The following is a 15226-nucleotide window of genomic DNA, read 5'->3' as shown; positions in this document are numbered from 1 at the left end:
TACTTTATCATAACAGAGATGCTTCGCTTATAACACTTATCGTATCAGGAATCAATTTAAGTTAATGGGATAGTTATATTACATAAAATCTTGTTACTATTGAAATAATGAGTTTTAGGTGTTGAATATAGATTTTGCTATTATTTCTGATATAAACCTTATGGTTACAGGAATCAAGATTCCAATTTTAATATTGATAGGACATGTCTAACCTGAATAATTTATTAATAATCCTTCCAGACGTATGTACAGACGGACACATCCTAAATGTAGAAAACTTTGTTATTAAAAGCTAATTAAACTTATGTTAATATTTTATCTTCGACGTACGGCCTTAAACATAGAGAACTTGCGCAATTATCATAATACATTTTTCGCAAAAAATAAGTCTGCTAAATTTTTTTTATATTGACAAAAAAATTGTGCGCTTGAATTTAAATTTGTTTTTATGTGTAAGCTTTTTTGCGTGCATGTATGTGTGTGTGTGTGTGTGTGTGTAAAGTATGTGTGCGTGTGTGTGCTGTTGTCTGATTGGGTCGGGGGGAAATGCCCCCGGTGTAGCACGGCGCTGCGCGAACATTACATGATATAAATGGACACATCCTTCCGAGATTATCCACAGTTAAACTTAAACACAACAACAAAATGGATTTGAACATATTAAGAATAATTATTGTAATAAACCTGGCAGGATTATGTGTAGCACATTCAGAACAGAATCCTCTTATTAACAGACAAAGGTAGGACTTTTTTACGATAAAATTAAACATTTGATTTTAACTGAAAATAAAATTCATATGATGTTTCATTAAAAGTTTATTGGAAAGTTCTTTAATTATCTGAAAAATGTTATTACAATTACTGGAAAATAAACTACAATCTAATCGTTTTTTCAGGAAAAAAAGATATTTTTCAAATCTTCAATTTAATAACAAAGTTATTTTTTTAAAACCAAAGCTCTTCTCTGTCAATCGATTTTAAGCTTTGCATGAGGATTCCTATAAAATAATGGAAATGCGTAGCAAATCTACAATCAGAAAGATCATTTAAACATGTTGACTTAAGCCAGTTTGATATAATTTTTTATTAGTTATTTTATTGCTATTTTAATATCTAATTATGCTGTTATTTGATTTTTGAGACGATTAGATACAAAATTATAAGGTGTTTGATGTGGTGATAAGGTTTTCTTTGTCTGTACATTAAGATCTGATTAACCAATCAACTAATTTAATTATCAATTTAAAGTAAGTTTTTTTTTGCAACCTTCCTCCCCCTTTAAACACTAAGCCCCTAGATGCAAGGGTCGCAGTTTGTGTTATTTCAATTTTACTACATAGATTTATTATGTTAAATTTCTATGCAATTTAGTTTCTCAGACCTGCTTGTCACATGTAGGCAATCAATTTTTAGGAGCACTGTTGCTCTATAATTAAGATATGACCGTACAACTACAAAATTGTTGTAAATTTCATTTACTTTGTGTATATATAATTGTGAATTGTATGCAACTCCACAAGAATGGGCGTATAATAAATTTACTAAAAATGTACAAATAAACAGACTTTAACACATTAAATCAATTTTTAAGAGCAAAACTTTGGTGTTTATTTATTCCTATACTTTTAAATTTGCGTACATTGCCGGACTATTTGGTATCCATCAACTCATTTCTTCTTAAATAATTCTATAAATCTTTCATGGAATTTATTGTATAAAAAGTTTATATTGTTCTTTATTAACAACTAGCGGATACGCCCCTAGGGGCCTCTAGGGGTACATGAGGGAAGAGGGGATAGTTGAATTCGAAAAACCAATTTTTTTTTCTAGGGGCGATTTCTTTTGAGAGGGTGGTGGTACCCTCCCCCATAATAGTTATTTATAAAACTTCCCTGGACTTATGAGAGGCTATATTGTAAAGGAGAACCATATCGGTATGTGAGATCCTTCGCTACAGACAAAAAATCTTACTACTTTTCATAATAGGATATTGTTAAATGCATAAATGTTGATGTGGACAAAAGCAAAATGCAAATGTTTAATAAGAAAATATTTCTGTTAATTTTCTACTCGTCAAATGTGTTCTATAATACTTAGTTCACCTGACTTTCAACTATAGATGTTACAATAAATGTATGAAGAATATATTTTTAACTCATAAAATGCTTTTTATTATGATAACCTTTCTTTTTTCATCAATGCTTTCTTACGGTCTTATGGACAGAAATTGAAATACTTAGTTAAAAATTCCTTAATTTTTATTGTACTTAATACAGAGTAGGAGTATGTTTGTCCATTTGTTTAGATCTCGGTAACTTCTTAACCGTTTTGGCTCTTCTATACAGATGGAACAAACCTACTGGTCATGTAATAGTTTTATGCTATTTTCTTGGGGGAGGGATACTCTACCCCTAAAAAAACATTAACAAGGAACTACTTGTTTGATATTCAATGTTCCTTATAACATTATGCATAATTGTCTTAGAAATCAATTGCAAAAATAATTAAATTAAAATAAAAATATTATACTACACTAAATATCAAAAAGGCTAAACATGCTAAAAATGGACATATTGACCTTTTGGTACTAATTATAGGTTTGGAACGATTTCAAAATTTTACCTACATATTACAGGAATCACATGTCAAGTTTGAAATAGATAAGAGCCACTCATTCGTAATGATCGACCTTAAGTGGGGAAATGCTTTGCTCTTTAAAATTGTCTTGGATAGATTACAAGTCTTAAATTTTTTTCTATAAAAAGTTTTTCTTTAACTAAATGAAAACAATAAAGTATTTTAAGTCTTATTCTAAATCTAACAACAATAATAAAAAGTTATTTCTGAGTAAGAATGACTTTTCAAAACTTTTATATTTACATTTTAACAATTTTAACGCGATCTTAGAAGACAATAAGGAGGTTGAGTAGAATATTAATGTCTTGTCCATTTTAAAGGCTTTTTTGTATGATTTGATATAATCTGTACTTATCATCTGTTTTATTTACGAATTAATATCTAAAAAGTAAAAACGTTTCTCTTTATTTATTAAAAATTTGTAAACATTACATTGTCTGGCTGTTTGTCCTTTTGCCTGTGTGCCCTGCTGTCTTTTCTTATGTTTCCGAGTAATTCTCTCCTTCTATTCTACCTGTCTGTTTATCTGTCTGTGCGTACTTTTGTGTATTTTTTTCTTTCTGTCTCTGTCTGTGTGTCCATCCTATCCGTCTGTTCTTCTGTCTGTCTCTTCTTCTGTCTATATGTCCTATTGTCTGTCTCTCCTTCTGCCTGTCTGTCCTTCTGTTGTGTATCTTCCGGTCTGTGTATCCTTCTGTCTGTATGTCCTTCTGTCTGTCTGTCCATCTGTCTTTCTGTCCTTCTGTCTGTCTGTCCTTCTGTCAAAATGTCTGTGTGTCATTCTGTCCCTCTGTCATTATGTCTGTTTGTCATTCTGTCTGTGTCTCCTTCTGTCTGTCTGTCCATCTGTCTTTCTGTCCTTCTGTCTGTCTGTCCTTCTGTCCTTCTGTCAAAATGTCTGTGTGTCATTCTGTCCCTCTGTCATTATGTCTGTTTGTCATTCTGTCTGTGTCTCCTTCTGTCTGTCTGTACTTCTGTCCCTCTGTCAAAATGTCTGTGTCATTCTGTCCCTCTGTCATTATGTCTGTTTGTCCTTCTGTCTGTGTCTCCTTCTGTCTGCCTGTCCTTCTGGCTATCTGTACTTCTGTCTGTCTGTCTGTCTGTGTGTTCTTCCTATCTGTATGTCTGTGTAACCTTTTCTCTGTCTGTCTGTCTGTGTGAACTTCCTATATGTCTGCCCTTCCGTCTGTATGTCTTCTTTGTTCTTCTATCTGTGTGTAATTATGTCAATATGTCGGTCTGTCTTTCTGTTTATGTGTATTTAAGCATTTTTAAAAATAATATACATAAATATATATCTTTATTTTCTATTATTGGACATTGGACTGTTAATTATAATGTACCCTAAAGTTGTATTATTATGATCTCTCAGACTCTCATTATGGCTTAAAATCTGTTTGGACTTTTATCTATATTAAACTATATTTTTTTATAAACAAAAGGGATATTTTTTTCTAGTTTTGGGTTGTAAGTAACTTATCGTCAATTGTGCTATCCCCTAAGAACCCTTGATTGTTAGAAAGTAGGAAATTCCAAATGAGTAAGATGTTATGTAGTAATTCTAGGAATTATTTATAGGGCACTTGAAAATCATGGATTTATCACAGGGATCTAAAGGGAAAAGGCAATGGTTGCTAAATTGATGTAAATTCCCAATTATGATACACAATATTACTCCTTATGTATATTACAATTAGTGGTTGAAACGTTTGGTCATTCAATTTAATAACCAACCAATCAAAGTCCCCAAAGTTGATAAGCTTTGTAGACTAGTGAAATAAACAGCCCAATGTCCCCTTCCTAACAGATTTATTGGGCACTTGGAAATTATGGCATTATCATCATACCTTTCTACTTTGTTTAACAGTGGTCTATGTATAAAATTATTACTAGCGGCTACGCCCCTAGAGGCCTTCATGGGGGGTTTTATGTGGAGGGGGGAGAGAAGGAGTTGATCCCAACCGATCTTTTTTTTTATGTATAAGAATTGCAATTTTTTAATAGCGAAACTGCATAACTAGTAAAAAAAACTTAATATTTCTAACAATTAACAGTTTTAACTGTCCAAAAAGTTGGAGGAAAAAAAGATTTACTGTTGATGCCATATTTCTTCGTAGTGGTAGCTTATTTTACAGCTAAATGTAGCTGCCAAAATGATATATTTTGACAGCTTCGGTCAATTAATAGTTATTTCTCGCATCGTATTATAAACGGCTTTCCGCGGATATAATATGTACAATTATAAGATTAAAACTAGTTTTATTTAGCCCCAAGGTGCCGAAGGCACCGACAAAGAAACTGGTTTTAATCTTATGATTGTACATTTTTATATTCGTAGAAAGCTGGATGTAATACGATGCTAGACATAGGCGTCCAAGGGGGGGGGTAATGGGCCATTTGGCACCCCCAAACGATTTTGGGGGTGCCGTAGGCACCCCCAAAATTTTGTGAACAATACCCCCCCCAAAAAAAAATTACCCCTACCTTGGGGGTGCCGTAGGCACCCCCAACGATTTTGGGGGGGGTATTTACCCCCCCCAAACCATTTTGGGGGGGGTATTTACCCCCCCCAAAATAAATGTTCTTTAAAAAAAAATTTTGGGGGGGGGTATTTACCCCCCCCAAATTGAATGTTCTTTAAAAAAAATTTTACTGATAGTTTATTTTAGGATAGGTTATATTGGTTTAGGTGATTGCCCCACATGGTTAAGCAATTGGCCCCCCGCAGGGGCTAGAAATAGGAGAGAAGCTTGTGTGAAAAAAACGAAGAAACGCCCCTTAAAGAGTGTTGCCACAAAAGGGACTATACCTCAATATAGTCCAACCAGTTAAAACAGTTCTTAACCATGATAACAAAAATTTAATAGTTTGATCATGTTTTATTTGCTTGGGCCTTTATAAGGGCTAAAACCATCCCGGGGATCTATGATGTAATTGTAAAGCACTGAAGATTCCATAAAATAGATACCTAACTAAATTAAATATTTTATTAAATAATGAAAAAGAATTTCTATAGGCGATTTCTTTTGGGAGGATGTCAGGGTGTCTCAAAACTAGTTATAAAACTTACCAGGACCTATAAGACGCTTCACTTTAAAGTATAATCATATTGGTTCATTGGTTAGTGAGTTAATTATTGTATTTTTATGTTCTAAAGAATGAGATACTACTATATATTTGAATAGTAGTGGCGCCCTTACCATCTAAGAACTCGTGTTTTCTAAAGGGTAAAAAGGGAGGAGAAAAATAGCCTAAAACCACTCAAAGGATTGACCTATAATAGTGTGGAACCATCATGGGATCTATGTGAAGCTTTCCTAAAAAGGAGAACTCAGTATTAAAAGTAATGAAATCTGAAGCTATAGTCAAATAAACCTTACTTACTACTTTATGTTATAGGATAGTACGAACACAGTAATAGTGTCTGACTAATTATGACGTAACAAAAAAAATTAGCCAATGAGAGGCCGTTATTGACCAATTGTAAAATTTATAGTGGCCTCTCATTGGCTAATTTTTTTTGTTACGTCATAATCAGTCAGACACTGTGTTCGATAGTACTTATTAACTTAATAGATTAGGTAGGTGCTTTTTTTACATAATTAAATTACCCCCCCCAAAAATTTTACCCCCGGGGTAAATTAGTTTGGGGGGGGTAATTACCCCCCCCCAACAGATTTGGGGGGAGTATTTACCCCCCCCAACAGACTTTAGGGGGGGTAATTACCCCCCCCAATCAAATTTTACCCCCGGGGTAAAAATTTTGGGGGGGGTAAAAAAAAATTTCGGCGCGCTTCGCGCGCCATTTTACCCCCCCCAAACACGAATTACCCCCCCCCCTAAAATTTTTTACCCCCCCCAAAAAAAAAAGCTTGGACGCCCCTGATGCTAGACATAGTTTTTTCGTATGGATGAGAACCGGTTCCTATCCACCGGATTCGAATTCGGATACGAGAAAGTGTATTTTATTGTATCCTCTCATATTAAGTAGTAAGGTTTTCATGTCTGTAGCTTAAGATCTCGATAACCAATGAACTGGTTGAGTTATTCTTTAAATGGAAGCTTCTCATATGTTCCGGGGTGGTTTTACCTTTTCTTTCTAGATTAAAGTCATCAGATGGTTCAATGTTATTTTCTGTTCTTCAAATACAAGAGTACCTAGATGCTAGAGGCGCAGTCTAGGTTAAGAATTAAGTGAATAATGCTTTTCTTATAAACTAATCTATTTTTAATAATTTAAAACTGTATATTTAGACGAAATGCGAATAGTGGTCTCTCGGATAGGTACAAAAACATGTAGTTACAAGTTTTTAACATGACTCTATTTAAGTAGAAGATATGGCGAATAATCATTAAAGCTTTTTATAGTGCCTATGTAAATGACGCCATTGGTCATTTAAATATATACTGGCCTGCAAATGGTAATTTAGTTTGTGTATTGACCTATAACTGGTTATTTGTATTGTATGACGTCACTATAGGCACTATAAAGAGCTTCATAATCTGTTAATAGAAATATTATATTTTTCTCCATATCTTCTATAATACTATATATAATAGTTAAATAATATTTTTTGCGGATTTAATTTTTTTATTAAGGTAGATAGTGTTTTTTTGTGTATTTAGATATAAAAGGCTTCTTGAGAAAAGCTAATTGTGCATTTTTAATCATAATTGTTTTCTTGTTTTCTTTTGATAACCTGTAGTCAAAACCATTAAATCTGAAAGTGTATAAATATTTAGTATTTTAAACTTGGTTTTCGTTGGTTTATCTCAAAGATTCTCCCTCTGGTTTTCCAACAATTTTAAGCGTCCAGTGACGGTGTTAATATGGTTGATATTCCTCCAAACCCCCCTTATATCTATCTATCTATGTATCACTTACTTCCCCCACCCCTCCCCACTCCCTCCTTTTATTTTAGTGACTACGCCCCCCGTGAATTGCAAAGTCTAGACGCAAATTTGAAGCCAACAAAAAATCTAAAAAGCTCTCCTCTTAAAAAACGACAAAAAATGTGCATCAAGGCTTCTACCCCCTTCCACACATCATCCACTTCCATCTATGTAATTCTCAGGGAACTAAAGGGATAAGACAACAGCCGATAAATTGATGTACATACCCTGTGATGATATACAAAATTACCCCTTCTGTAGATAATTAGTGGTTGAAACTTTTGGACTCTCAACCTTAAAATTCAATAAAATTCTCAAAAGTTTGTTAAGAATAGGAAAATGTTATTATAAAAACTTTGGGGACTAGTGTGATAAACAACCCAATGTCCCATCCATCCCTGGTGATTCTAAACTTTACTCTCCCCATCTGTGATGTCCAACAACCCCTTATCCAAATTTTGAACCCAAATTAGGGGACATAAAAAGGTCCAGACTTTTGGGTCAAATAATCTGCACTTTTTTGCTGGTTTGCAACCATCAATGTGACAGCTTTTGTGCCCCAAAAAAAGGATTCTTTTGCAAGAATTGCACAGTTTTGGTCCAAAAATTTGCAAGACACAAAAAGCGGCCATAAATTAGTTGGTTTGCAAAAAGTTGTCTGTTGTAAATGTTGACTTTGGTAAATTTATAACCGATTTTTTGTAATCATCCGTTGCTAAAAAAAATTGTAAGGATTAACAAAGTACGTTTTTATGTTTGTTTTTTAGTTTTTTTTTTAATACAAATTTTATCCCAAAATAATGTCAATACAACTAATTACAAATTGATAAAGCATCTAAAGAAAATTTAATTTATCGTATTATAGACAGACTTCTGCGGATATTAAAATGGAAAATTATAAGATTAGCTAGCCCCGAGGGGCCGATGGCCCGGTCTGACAAAACTGTTATTAATTTTAGGATTTTTATTTTAATACTTTTAGAAAATTGTCTTTAATACGATGCTATACATAATTTTCAGTATGGCTGAGATCCGGTTCTAATTCAGCAGATATACATTATTAATCAGTTTTGAAGCCATGTTGGAAAATATATTAATTTTCATTTGAAAAAAAATATTTCCTCAGATGCGATATCCTGTCATCCCCAAAGTATCCTTGCATGAGATTATTAACCTAAAATGATTTTTTCTAGGCTAGTTTTTTAATTAGGGCTCGGCAACCACCTCCAAGCCACAGCCATAAAAAAAATTATCAATCTCACTAAGCCTCATTGTTCTGGAGGGAGGGGGGCATTTTTTTCTAGGGGCGATTTCTCTTACAAAGGTGGTGGGTGGTACCCTCCACAAAAATAGGTATAAACCTTACCAAGACATACATTGTAAAGGAGAACCATATCGGTTCAGTGGTTATCGAGCTCCTTCGATACAGACAGATAGTCTCACATACTTTTATAAAAAGATAATTGAATATTTATATATGCATTAATATCAAATAAAAATTTTAATTTGAAGATTACGTGCTGCTACCAGAACCAACGTGAAGAACAAGATCATGTCTATGTTGAACAAGCAGCAGTCTGGGGATGGTGGAGCCCCGCAGAGGTCCCCCCAGCCTAACCCTGTGGATGTTACTGAACGAATACAAAGTTTTTTCCCAGAATGTAAGTAACTTTTTAAGTATTACTACTACAGAAAGTACACTGCTAAAATTTGAAAAACGTATTTTCTAATGCTTATTTTAGTTTATTTGTTAAATTTTTGCTGACCAGTGCGGATCTACTCTAATCTAAAAATTACTTTGTCTGTTTGTGTGTCTGTACTGCTCTGGAATAAAAAATATACATTTTTCTCAGCTGTTATGAAAAAAATAATGTGTGATGATTCATATGAACACTGAGCAACTTCTCTACAACTTGCTTTGTCTGTCTGCTGTTTTTTCTTCTTTTTAAAATTTAAATTGAAAGTAACGCCTCTCCTTCCCCCACACGAAGTGCTCCTAGAGGCCTTAAAGGTGCGTAGCCGCTAGTATTAGATTATTGTACAGGAATATTAAACAAAAGTCAACAAGTTACACATTACAGGTAATGTTGACGATTATTATTGGCGCCAGCTACCCGAGGACACGACAACCAGCTACCTCATGTATAACATCAAGTTCCCCAGTACGCCAGCTGGCAGCACACTCAGGGTGGCCGACGCCAGGCTCCGGCTGTACATGCAGGCTGCTAGCCACCAGTACGCTGATAACTTTGTGGCGGGCGGTGCTACGCGTGGAGATGGTACAGCAGCAAGTGATGATACGGAAAATTGTTCTTCTGAAGAAAGGTTTAGGATTACTGTTTCCTGGCTACAGATGAAGAATCATCATTCTTTTGGTAAGCACATCCTCTTATATAAAGTAGTAGGCTTTTTTGTCTCAAATTAATAATGAAGGGGGGGGGGAGGAGTTCTCATTTCCCTCCGACCCTATGTGCCCCTAGATGCTTCTAAATAGTTATTAATAAGAATAGTGATATGTTTCTTTGTAAAGATCTTGTAAGCGGCTAACTAAAATAATCTTGTGACGTCACCGAAACTGTCCCAATTTTGTATAACTTTTGCGGAACAAGTTCCAATTACGTCATATTTTTCTTTCCCGAAAAAGAGAAGGGGGAAAGAAAAAAAAGGGAAGGGGGGAAGAAAAAAGAGATGGGAGAAAAGGGGGTTTTCCCCATCTCTTTTGAAGAGATTTTCTTCCCCCCCTCTCTTTTTCGGGAAAGAAAAATATGACGTAATTGGAACTTGTTCCGCAAAAGTTATACAAAATTGGGACAGTTTCGGTGACGTCTAATCTTGTAGTTGGTTTACATTCTCAAAAATTTGGAAATGATTTGGTGGTTCCTCCACTCCCCCCCCCCTCACCTATTTGTTTTTTTTACAAAAAGAAAAAAATGGGATGGGGGGGGGGGAAGGAATCTTTTTTTCAGGGTGTATACCATCTCCCAAGAAAATAGCTTTAAACCACCACAGGACCAATTGGTATATTCCCTGAAGAGTAGAATCCAATCGAGATTCTAAGCTTCAGACTGAATGATAGACAGACATCGTCCTACTTTGTATTATAGATAGTGGGGGGGGGGGGGGGGTGTTAATGCCTGCACACTAAGATTGTGATATGACCAATTAAAAATAATTTTCAAATTAAATTAAATTCTTGCAGTTGCTGATTCTGTGATGCTTGATTCCTCCATGGTGGATCAGAGTTACACTGGGTGGCTCTCTTTTAATGTCATTGGAGCGGCCAGGTATAATTATAAACTACAATTTAAATATCTTTAATGCAAACTTTCTGAAAAGCTGGAAACTGTCATATTTGACTTCAAAAAAATACGTGAAGCATAACATTTTTCTTAGGTAAAATTTAAGTTATTTAGGTGTACCTGTGTTGTCCTAAACCTGCGGGAGATACCTAACCTAACCTAAACTAACTGGACGAAAAACTAATCACGACATTATTTATCTTTTTTCAAAATAGGTTAGGTTTCAAAGCTTTTGTTATAGCACAGTATTTTCAATTTATAGTGAAACTAAGGATTTATATGTTATATATATTAAGAAATTGGTACCGTCACAAGCACAGACCAGCTGCCATAGCCATACAAGTTGAGGATATGAGAAGACGACCTATCAAAGCCTCAGAAATATTACATACCTCCAACTGTACTGATACAGGTAGTGACACTTACTCTTAACTTAAACATTTTTTTCCAAAAAATTTTAACTTTTGGAAGCAGCTCCTAGTACCTATAAAAAAGACGCCATACAATACAAATGAACAATGATAGGCCAGTAAACATTTTAATAGGCCAATAGTAAAATATATAATGGCCTGTCGTTGGTCATTTTTTTATAGGCACTATAAGTTGCTTCTAAATTTTGTTATTACCAGGGATTTAAGGATAAGATAATGGACGATAAATTAATGTATGTACATTAGGATATATAAGTTGGAAGGAATTTTAATGTTAGGGGGAGATTTGAAAACTGCATCAAATTTTAAGGATTTTTAAAAAATTCGTTTTTTGTATAATTATTTATCTAAAAGCGGAAATACAATTTAAGTTATTTAATTTTGACATCTGTGATTGGTGGATTAAAAACTGTCTGCACTCTGATTGGAGAAGCTTAAGTGTCGTACATCATTCAACCAATTAGAGCGCAGGTAGTTTCTAATCCACCTATCCTATTGGTCAAAATTAATTAACTTAAATTGTATTTCCGCTTTTAGATAAAGAATTATACAAAAAAACGAATTTTATAAAAAAAAAATCCTTTAAATTTGATGCAGATTTCAAATCTCCCCCTAACATTAAAATTCCTTCCAACTTATATATCCTAATGTACAGTACATTCCTAATTACCATAAGCAATCTTGTACAACCCAATCAAGATTTTATAAAAGTTCCCAATTATACGCTAACCAATGTTAGTTCGCAATTATAAAACTTTGGGTACAAGTATATATAATTTACAATCCTGATACCGTCCTTCTTTAAAATGATAAATTAGACATTACGTGCATGTCCTTTTTACAACTAGCTAAAGTACAGTTGCTATTTTTTTGTCAATGAGTTACATTTATGTAAAATATAATTGGATGATAAAGTACACAAAAGCGAACAATCTTGTACATGAGCAAAAGTATCAAACTCACTCCGTCGTCAGTGAAGTCATTACAAAATTTTGATATTTTAGCCAGGGGCTGTGATTTAGCAAATTAAATTTGAAATTGCTGCAAATTTGGATATTTTATGGTACGCCGCATGGCGTAAAACTTGTTTTGTTTTGTAACTAAGGGGAAGTGGGTAATAAGAGAGGTGGGAAAGAAGGAAGTGGGTTGTGGCGAAATTTTAAATTAGAATTGTTTGTCAGAATCACAGTCCCTTGTCCCTATATTTTAGCAAAAGCATAAATGTCTTATTTTAGAAGAACAATTTAAAGATCTTGCAATTATGAAAAACTAGCTCTGGATATAAAATTGTTTGGTGTGTACTATATCATCCCAATTAGGTGCTAATGACTCCCTACGCAGTGGACGCCAGCAGCAGCAGCGGTCAGATGGAGCAGGCGCGCATGGTCATGGTGTCTCAGCACTACCTGGCAACAGCCGTGACTACAGCGAGCACGACACTGACAAGAGTGGCTCAGCCCCAAGCTTTGAGGGCAGTGTGCGTCCTATACTAGATATTACCTCTGTGCAGGTAAACATCAAATTATAAATTTCTGGAAAAAATTCATATCATGTGATAAAAAGCTTAGTCTACTAAAGCTATACTCTATTAATATTGTGGTTATAGCTTATTTCCAACGTTTACATTTATAGTATTGCAGCCTATTATTGCAGCTACTCTATTATTTATTAACTTATTATAATGCTGTTTACTTTCTATTTAGGCTTTTTTTAAACTAGGATATATTTCTTAATTTTTTCTCTTTGTCACTTTCTAGCATTTTACATACATGCACAACTAGCTTTCCCTTAAGATTTATAATCTGATTTCTTTTTGGATATGTTGAAACATATGTTTAATATCGCTCAGAACTAGCTTTAAAAATAAACAGCATTTGGGTTCAAACCGGAAAATCATTTTTTCTTTCTTTTTCAGTTTCCCGATGAGACTGAAACTCCTCAAACAAAATTTTCCCAAGTTGTTGCAGCAGCTAGTTCCAGCCAAACCACTCCTCCAGCGTACCCCGACTACTACAGACTGGACGAGGAACTGCAGAAAGTACAGGAAATAGATTACCTGGGGCCAGACTTCTACCTTGCCAGCCTTCAGGACGACCAGCCCATGTATTTAACAACAACTTTACGATCCGCCCCAGCACTTGTTAAAAGAAATCACCTCAACCCTTCCCATGAAGATGTGACACCACCACTAGCAGCAACCCTCCCTGCACCCATGAACTCGGAGGAGAGGAGCGAGGACATGAAGATGATGATGTCAGTGGACGACATGCTGCAGAGGCTGAACATGATCAAGCAGATAAAGCAGAGGGACAGAGTCAATGAGGATATTTTGATCAGAGATTTTGTCAATCATTTGGTTAAAAACTTTTCTGTTTGAATTTTATTTTTAAGTTCTTTTTTTAAAAGTATTCATTTTATTAGAAATAATTATCTCGTGCTACGAAATGCTTTTAAGAAATGGTTTTATGAAATAAAACACAGTGGGATCTTTTGCCAAATAACGGGACATTAAGGGTAGACAAAAGTAAACATCAATAAAAAAGCTTGTATTTGACGAAATGATGTAATTTCTTTTGCTTTAACTCAAAAATAACATAAATTTTGCTCCTGTTAACTTCTAATGTGCATTTGGTATGTACGTCTTGCTGTTTTGGAGGAGCGAAGCTACCCTATTTTTAAAAAATCTATAAAACTTCATAACTTTAGTTAGGATAGGAATATTTTAACAAAATCAACGTCTATGTAAATATTTTTTCAATGCAAACAATGTTTGTGAACATGAATATAGCGTCAGGTGCACCCAGTTCGAGTCCCGGCATTTTTTGGTAGGTCCAGTATAAGTAAAATAGGACACTTATAAGGCATGTTTTCAAATGTTTTTTTTACAGATATAAACAACAATAACATAATTTTTAAAACACTTTTGATTTTGTGTTAATACCTTTATTCTAAGTCTAGCTATCTTCATTTAAAGTTTGTATAAGAATATAAACATAATTACTAATATTATATTCTCTCTCAAACGTATATTTCTCTCTCTCTCTCTGATGCGTATATAATGTTTTTGCAATATTATAATTAATTCGCAAATTTGAATTTCTGCTGGACCAAAACCAGTTAGAAATACAAATTTTTTTAGAACACATGAAATTTAGCAAATTTAATTGCTAAAATAAAAGTATTTATAAGTCATTTTTATTTAACGACTCCTTTAACCCTTAAATGTCCATTAAAACCGCGAGAACGGCAAAAATCGTTAAAAATCACGCCAACGGCGGCAAATAACGGCGTAACGGTTGGCCGGAGGCAAATAATGCAGAAGTAAAGAAAGACCCGCCTCAAAAAGTTTGAAAACATTGCAGAGATGACTTTGGGCTCTAAAATGACTCCTTCCCCCTCTAACGGGGGAAAATTTGAAATTAACAAGAACGAAATTGTTCAAACCATGCAATGTAAAATGCTCAATTACTCAAAAACGGACAAGAGGCCCCAGGTTGTGAAAACTGTTTAATACACAATACATGTTGTATATTGATATTATTATTGCAAAACCCGGGGCCTCCTGTCCGTTTTTGTGTAAAATGAAGAAAACTGATTTTTTGGGGTTAAAAATCTTAATATTTTTGGTGAAATTTTCTCACAAAATGTCAATTTACACCACCAAAAAAATATTTTTTTAAAATTTTCTTTAATTAGACATTGGTACAGGTATCTGAAAAGTACCTCAATTAAAAATTATTTTCATAAGATGAACATAAATGTATTTTTTGATGCTTTGAAAAAATTGTGTGAAAAAATCTGGAAAATCATCAAAACTGAAAAGAAATTTTTTACTACCTTTTTTAAAAATGGCATAAATCCGCCAAAAATGAATATTTTTTAAAAATTTCTTTTCTAGCTCTCCACTTACAGCCATTATTAATTCCTAGGATAGATAAAAGTCGATTTTAAATTTTTTGGATGTCC

At 34.0% G+C, this 15226-nt stretch overlaps 1 protein-coding gene across 2 annotated transcripts; it reads left to right on the top strand.

Annotated features, from left to right (window-relative positions):
* The first annotated feature begins 620 nt into the window (after nucleotides 1-620).
* LOC145317493 (uncharacterized) lies at nucleotides 621-13740 on the top strand. 2 transcript variants are annotated; one of them, XM_080158599.1, is made up of 8 exons: nucleotides 628-740; nucleotides 6892-6921; nucleotides 9043-9191; nucleotides 9612-9905; nucleotides 10730-10814; nucleotides 11126-11241; nucleotides 12580-12770; nucleotides 13176-13740. In XM_080158599.1, the coding sequence occupies exons 1-8, from the start codon at nucleotides 646-648 to the stop codon at nucleotides 13635-13637; spliced, it is 1422 nt and encodes a 473-aa protein (XP_080014725.1). In that variant the 5' UTR covers nucleotides 628-645; the 3' UTR covers nucleotides 13638-13740. The 2 variants fall into 2 exon arrangements, with proteins under 2 accessions (XP_080014726.1, XP_080014725.1); XM_080158600.1 differs by lacking the exon at nucleotides 6892-6921 and having other exon boundaries at nucleotides 621-740.
* Nucleotides 13741-15226: the final 1486 nt, after the last annotated feature.

Source organism: Acartia tonsa, chromosome 4 (assembly GCF_053477335.1).
Source record: "Acartia tonsa isolate MP-2025a chromosome 4, ASM5347733v1, whole genome shotgun sequence".
Taxonomy (NCBI): Eukaryota; Metazoa; Arthropoda; class Copepoda; order Calanoida; family Acartiidae; genus Acartia; species Acartia tonsa.
Note: the sequence above shows the minus strand (reverse complement) of the source record. Positions and strands in the feature narration are given on the sequence as shown.

Excerpts from the sequence above, each read along its gene's own strand:
- LOC145317493 (XM_080158599.1), top strand. The coding sequence starts at position 646 with ATGGATTTGAACATATTAAGAATAATTATTGTAATAAACCTGGCAGGA. Across the intron at positions 9,906-10,729 it reads GAAGAATCATCATTCTTTTG|TTGCTGATTCTGTGATGCTT; the intron begins GTAAGCACATCC and ends AAATTCTTGCAG. Across the intron at positions 11,242-12,579 it reads CTCCAACTGTACTGATACAG|GTGCTAATGACTCCCTACGC; the intron begins GTAGTGACACTT and ends CATCCCAATTAG.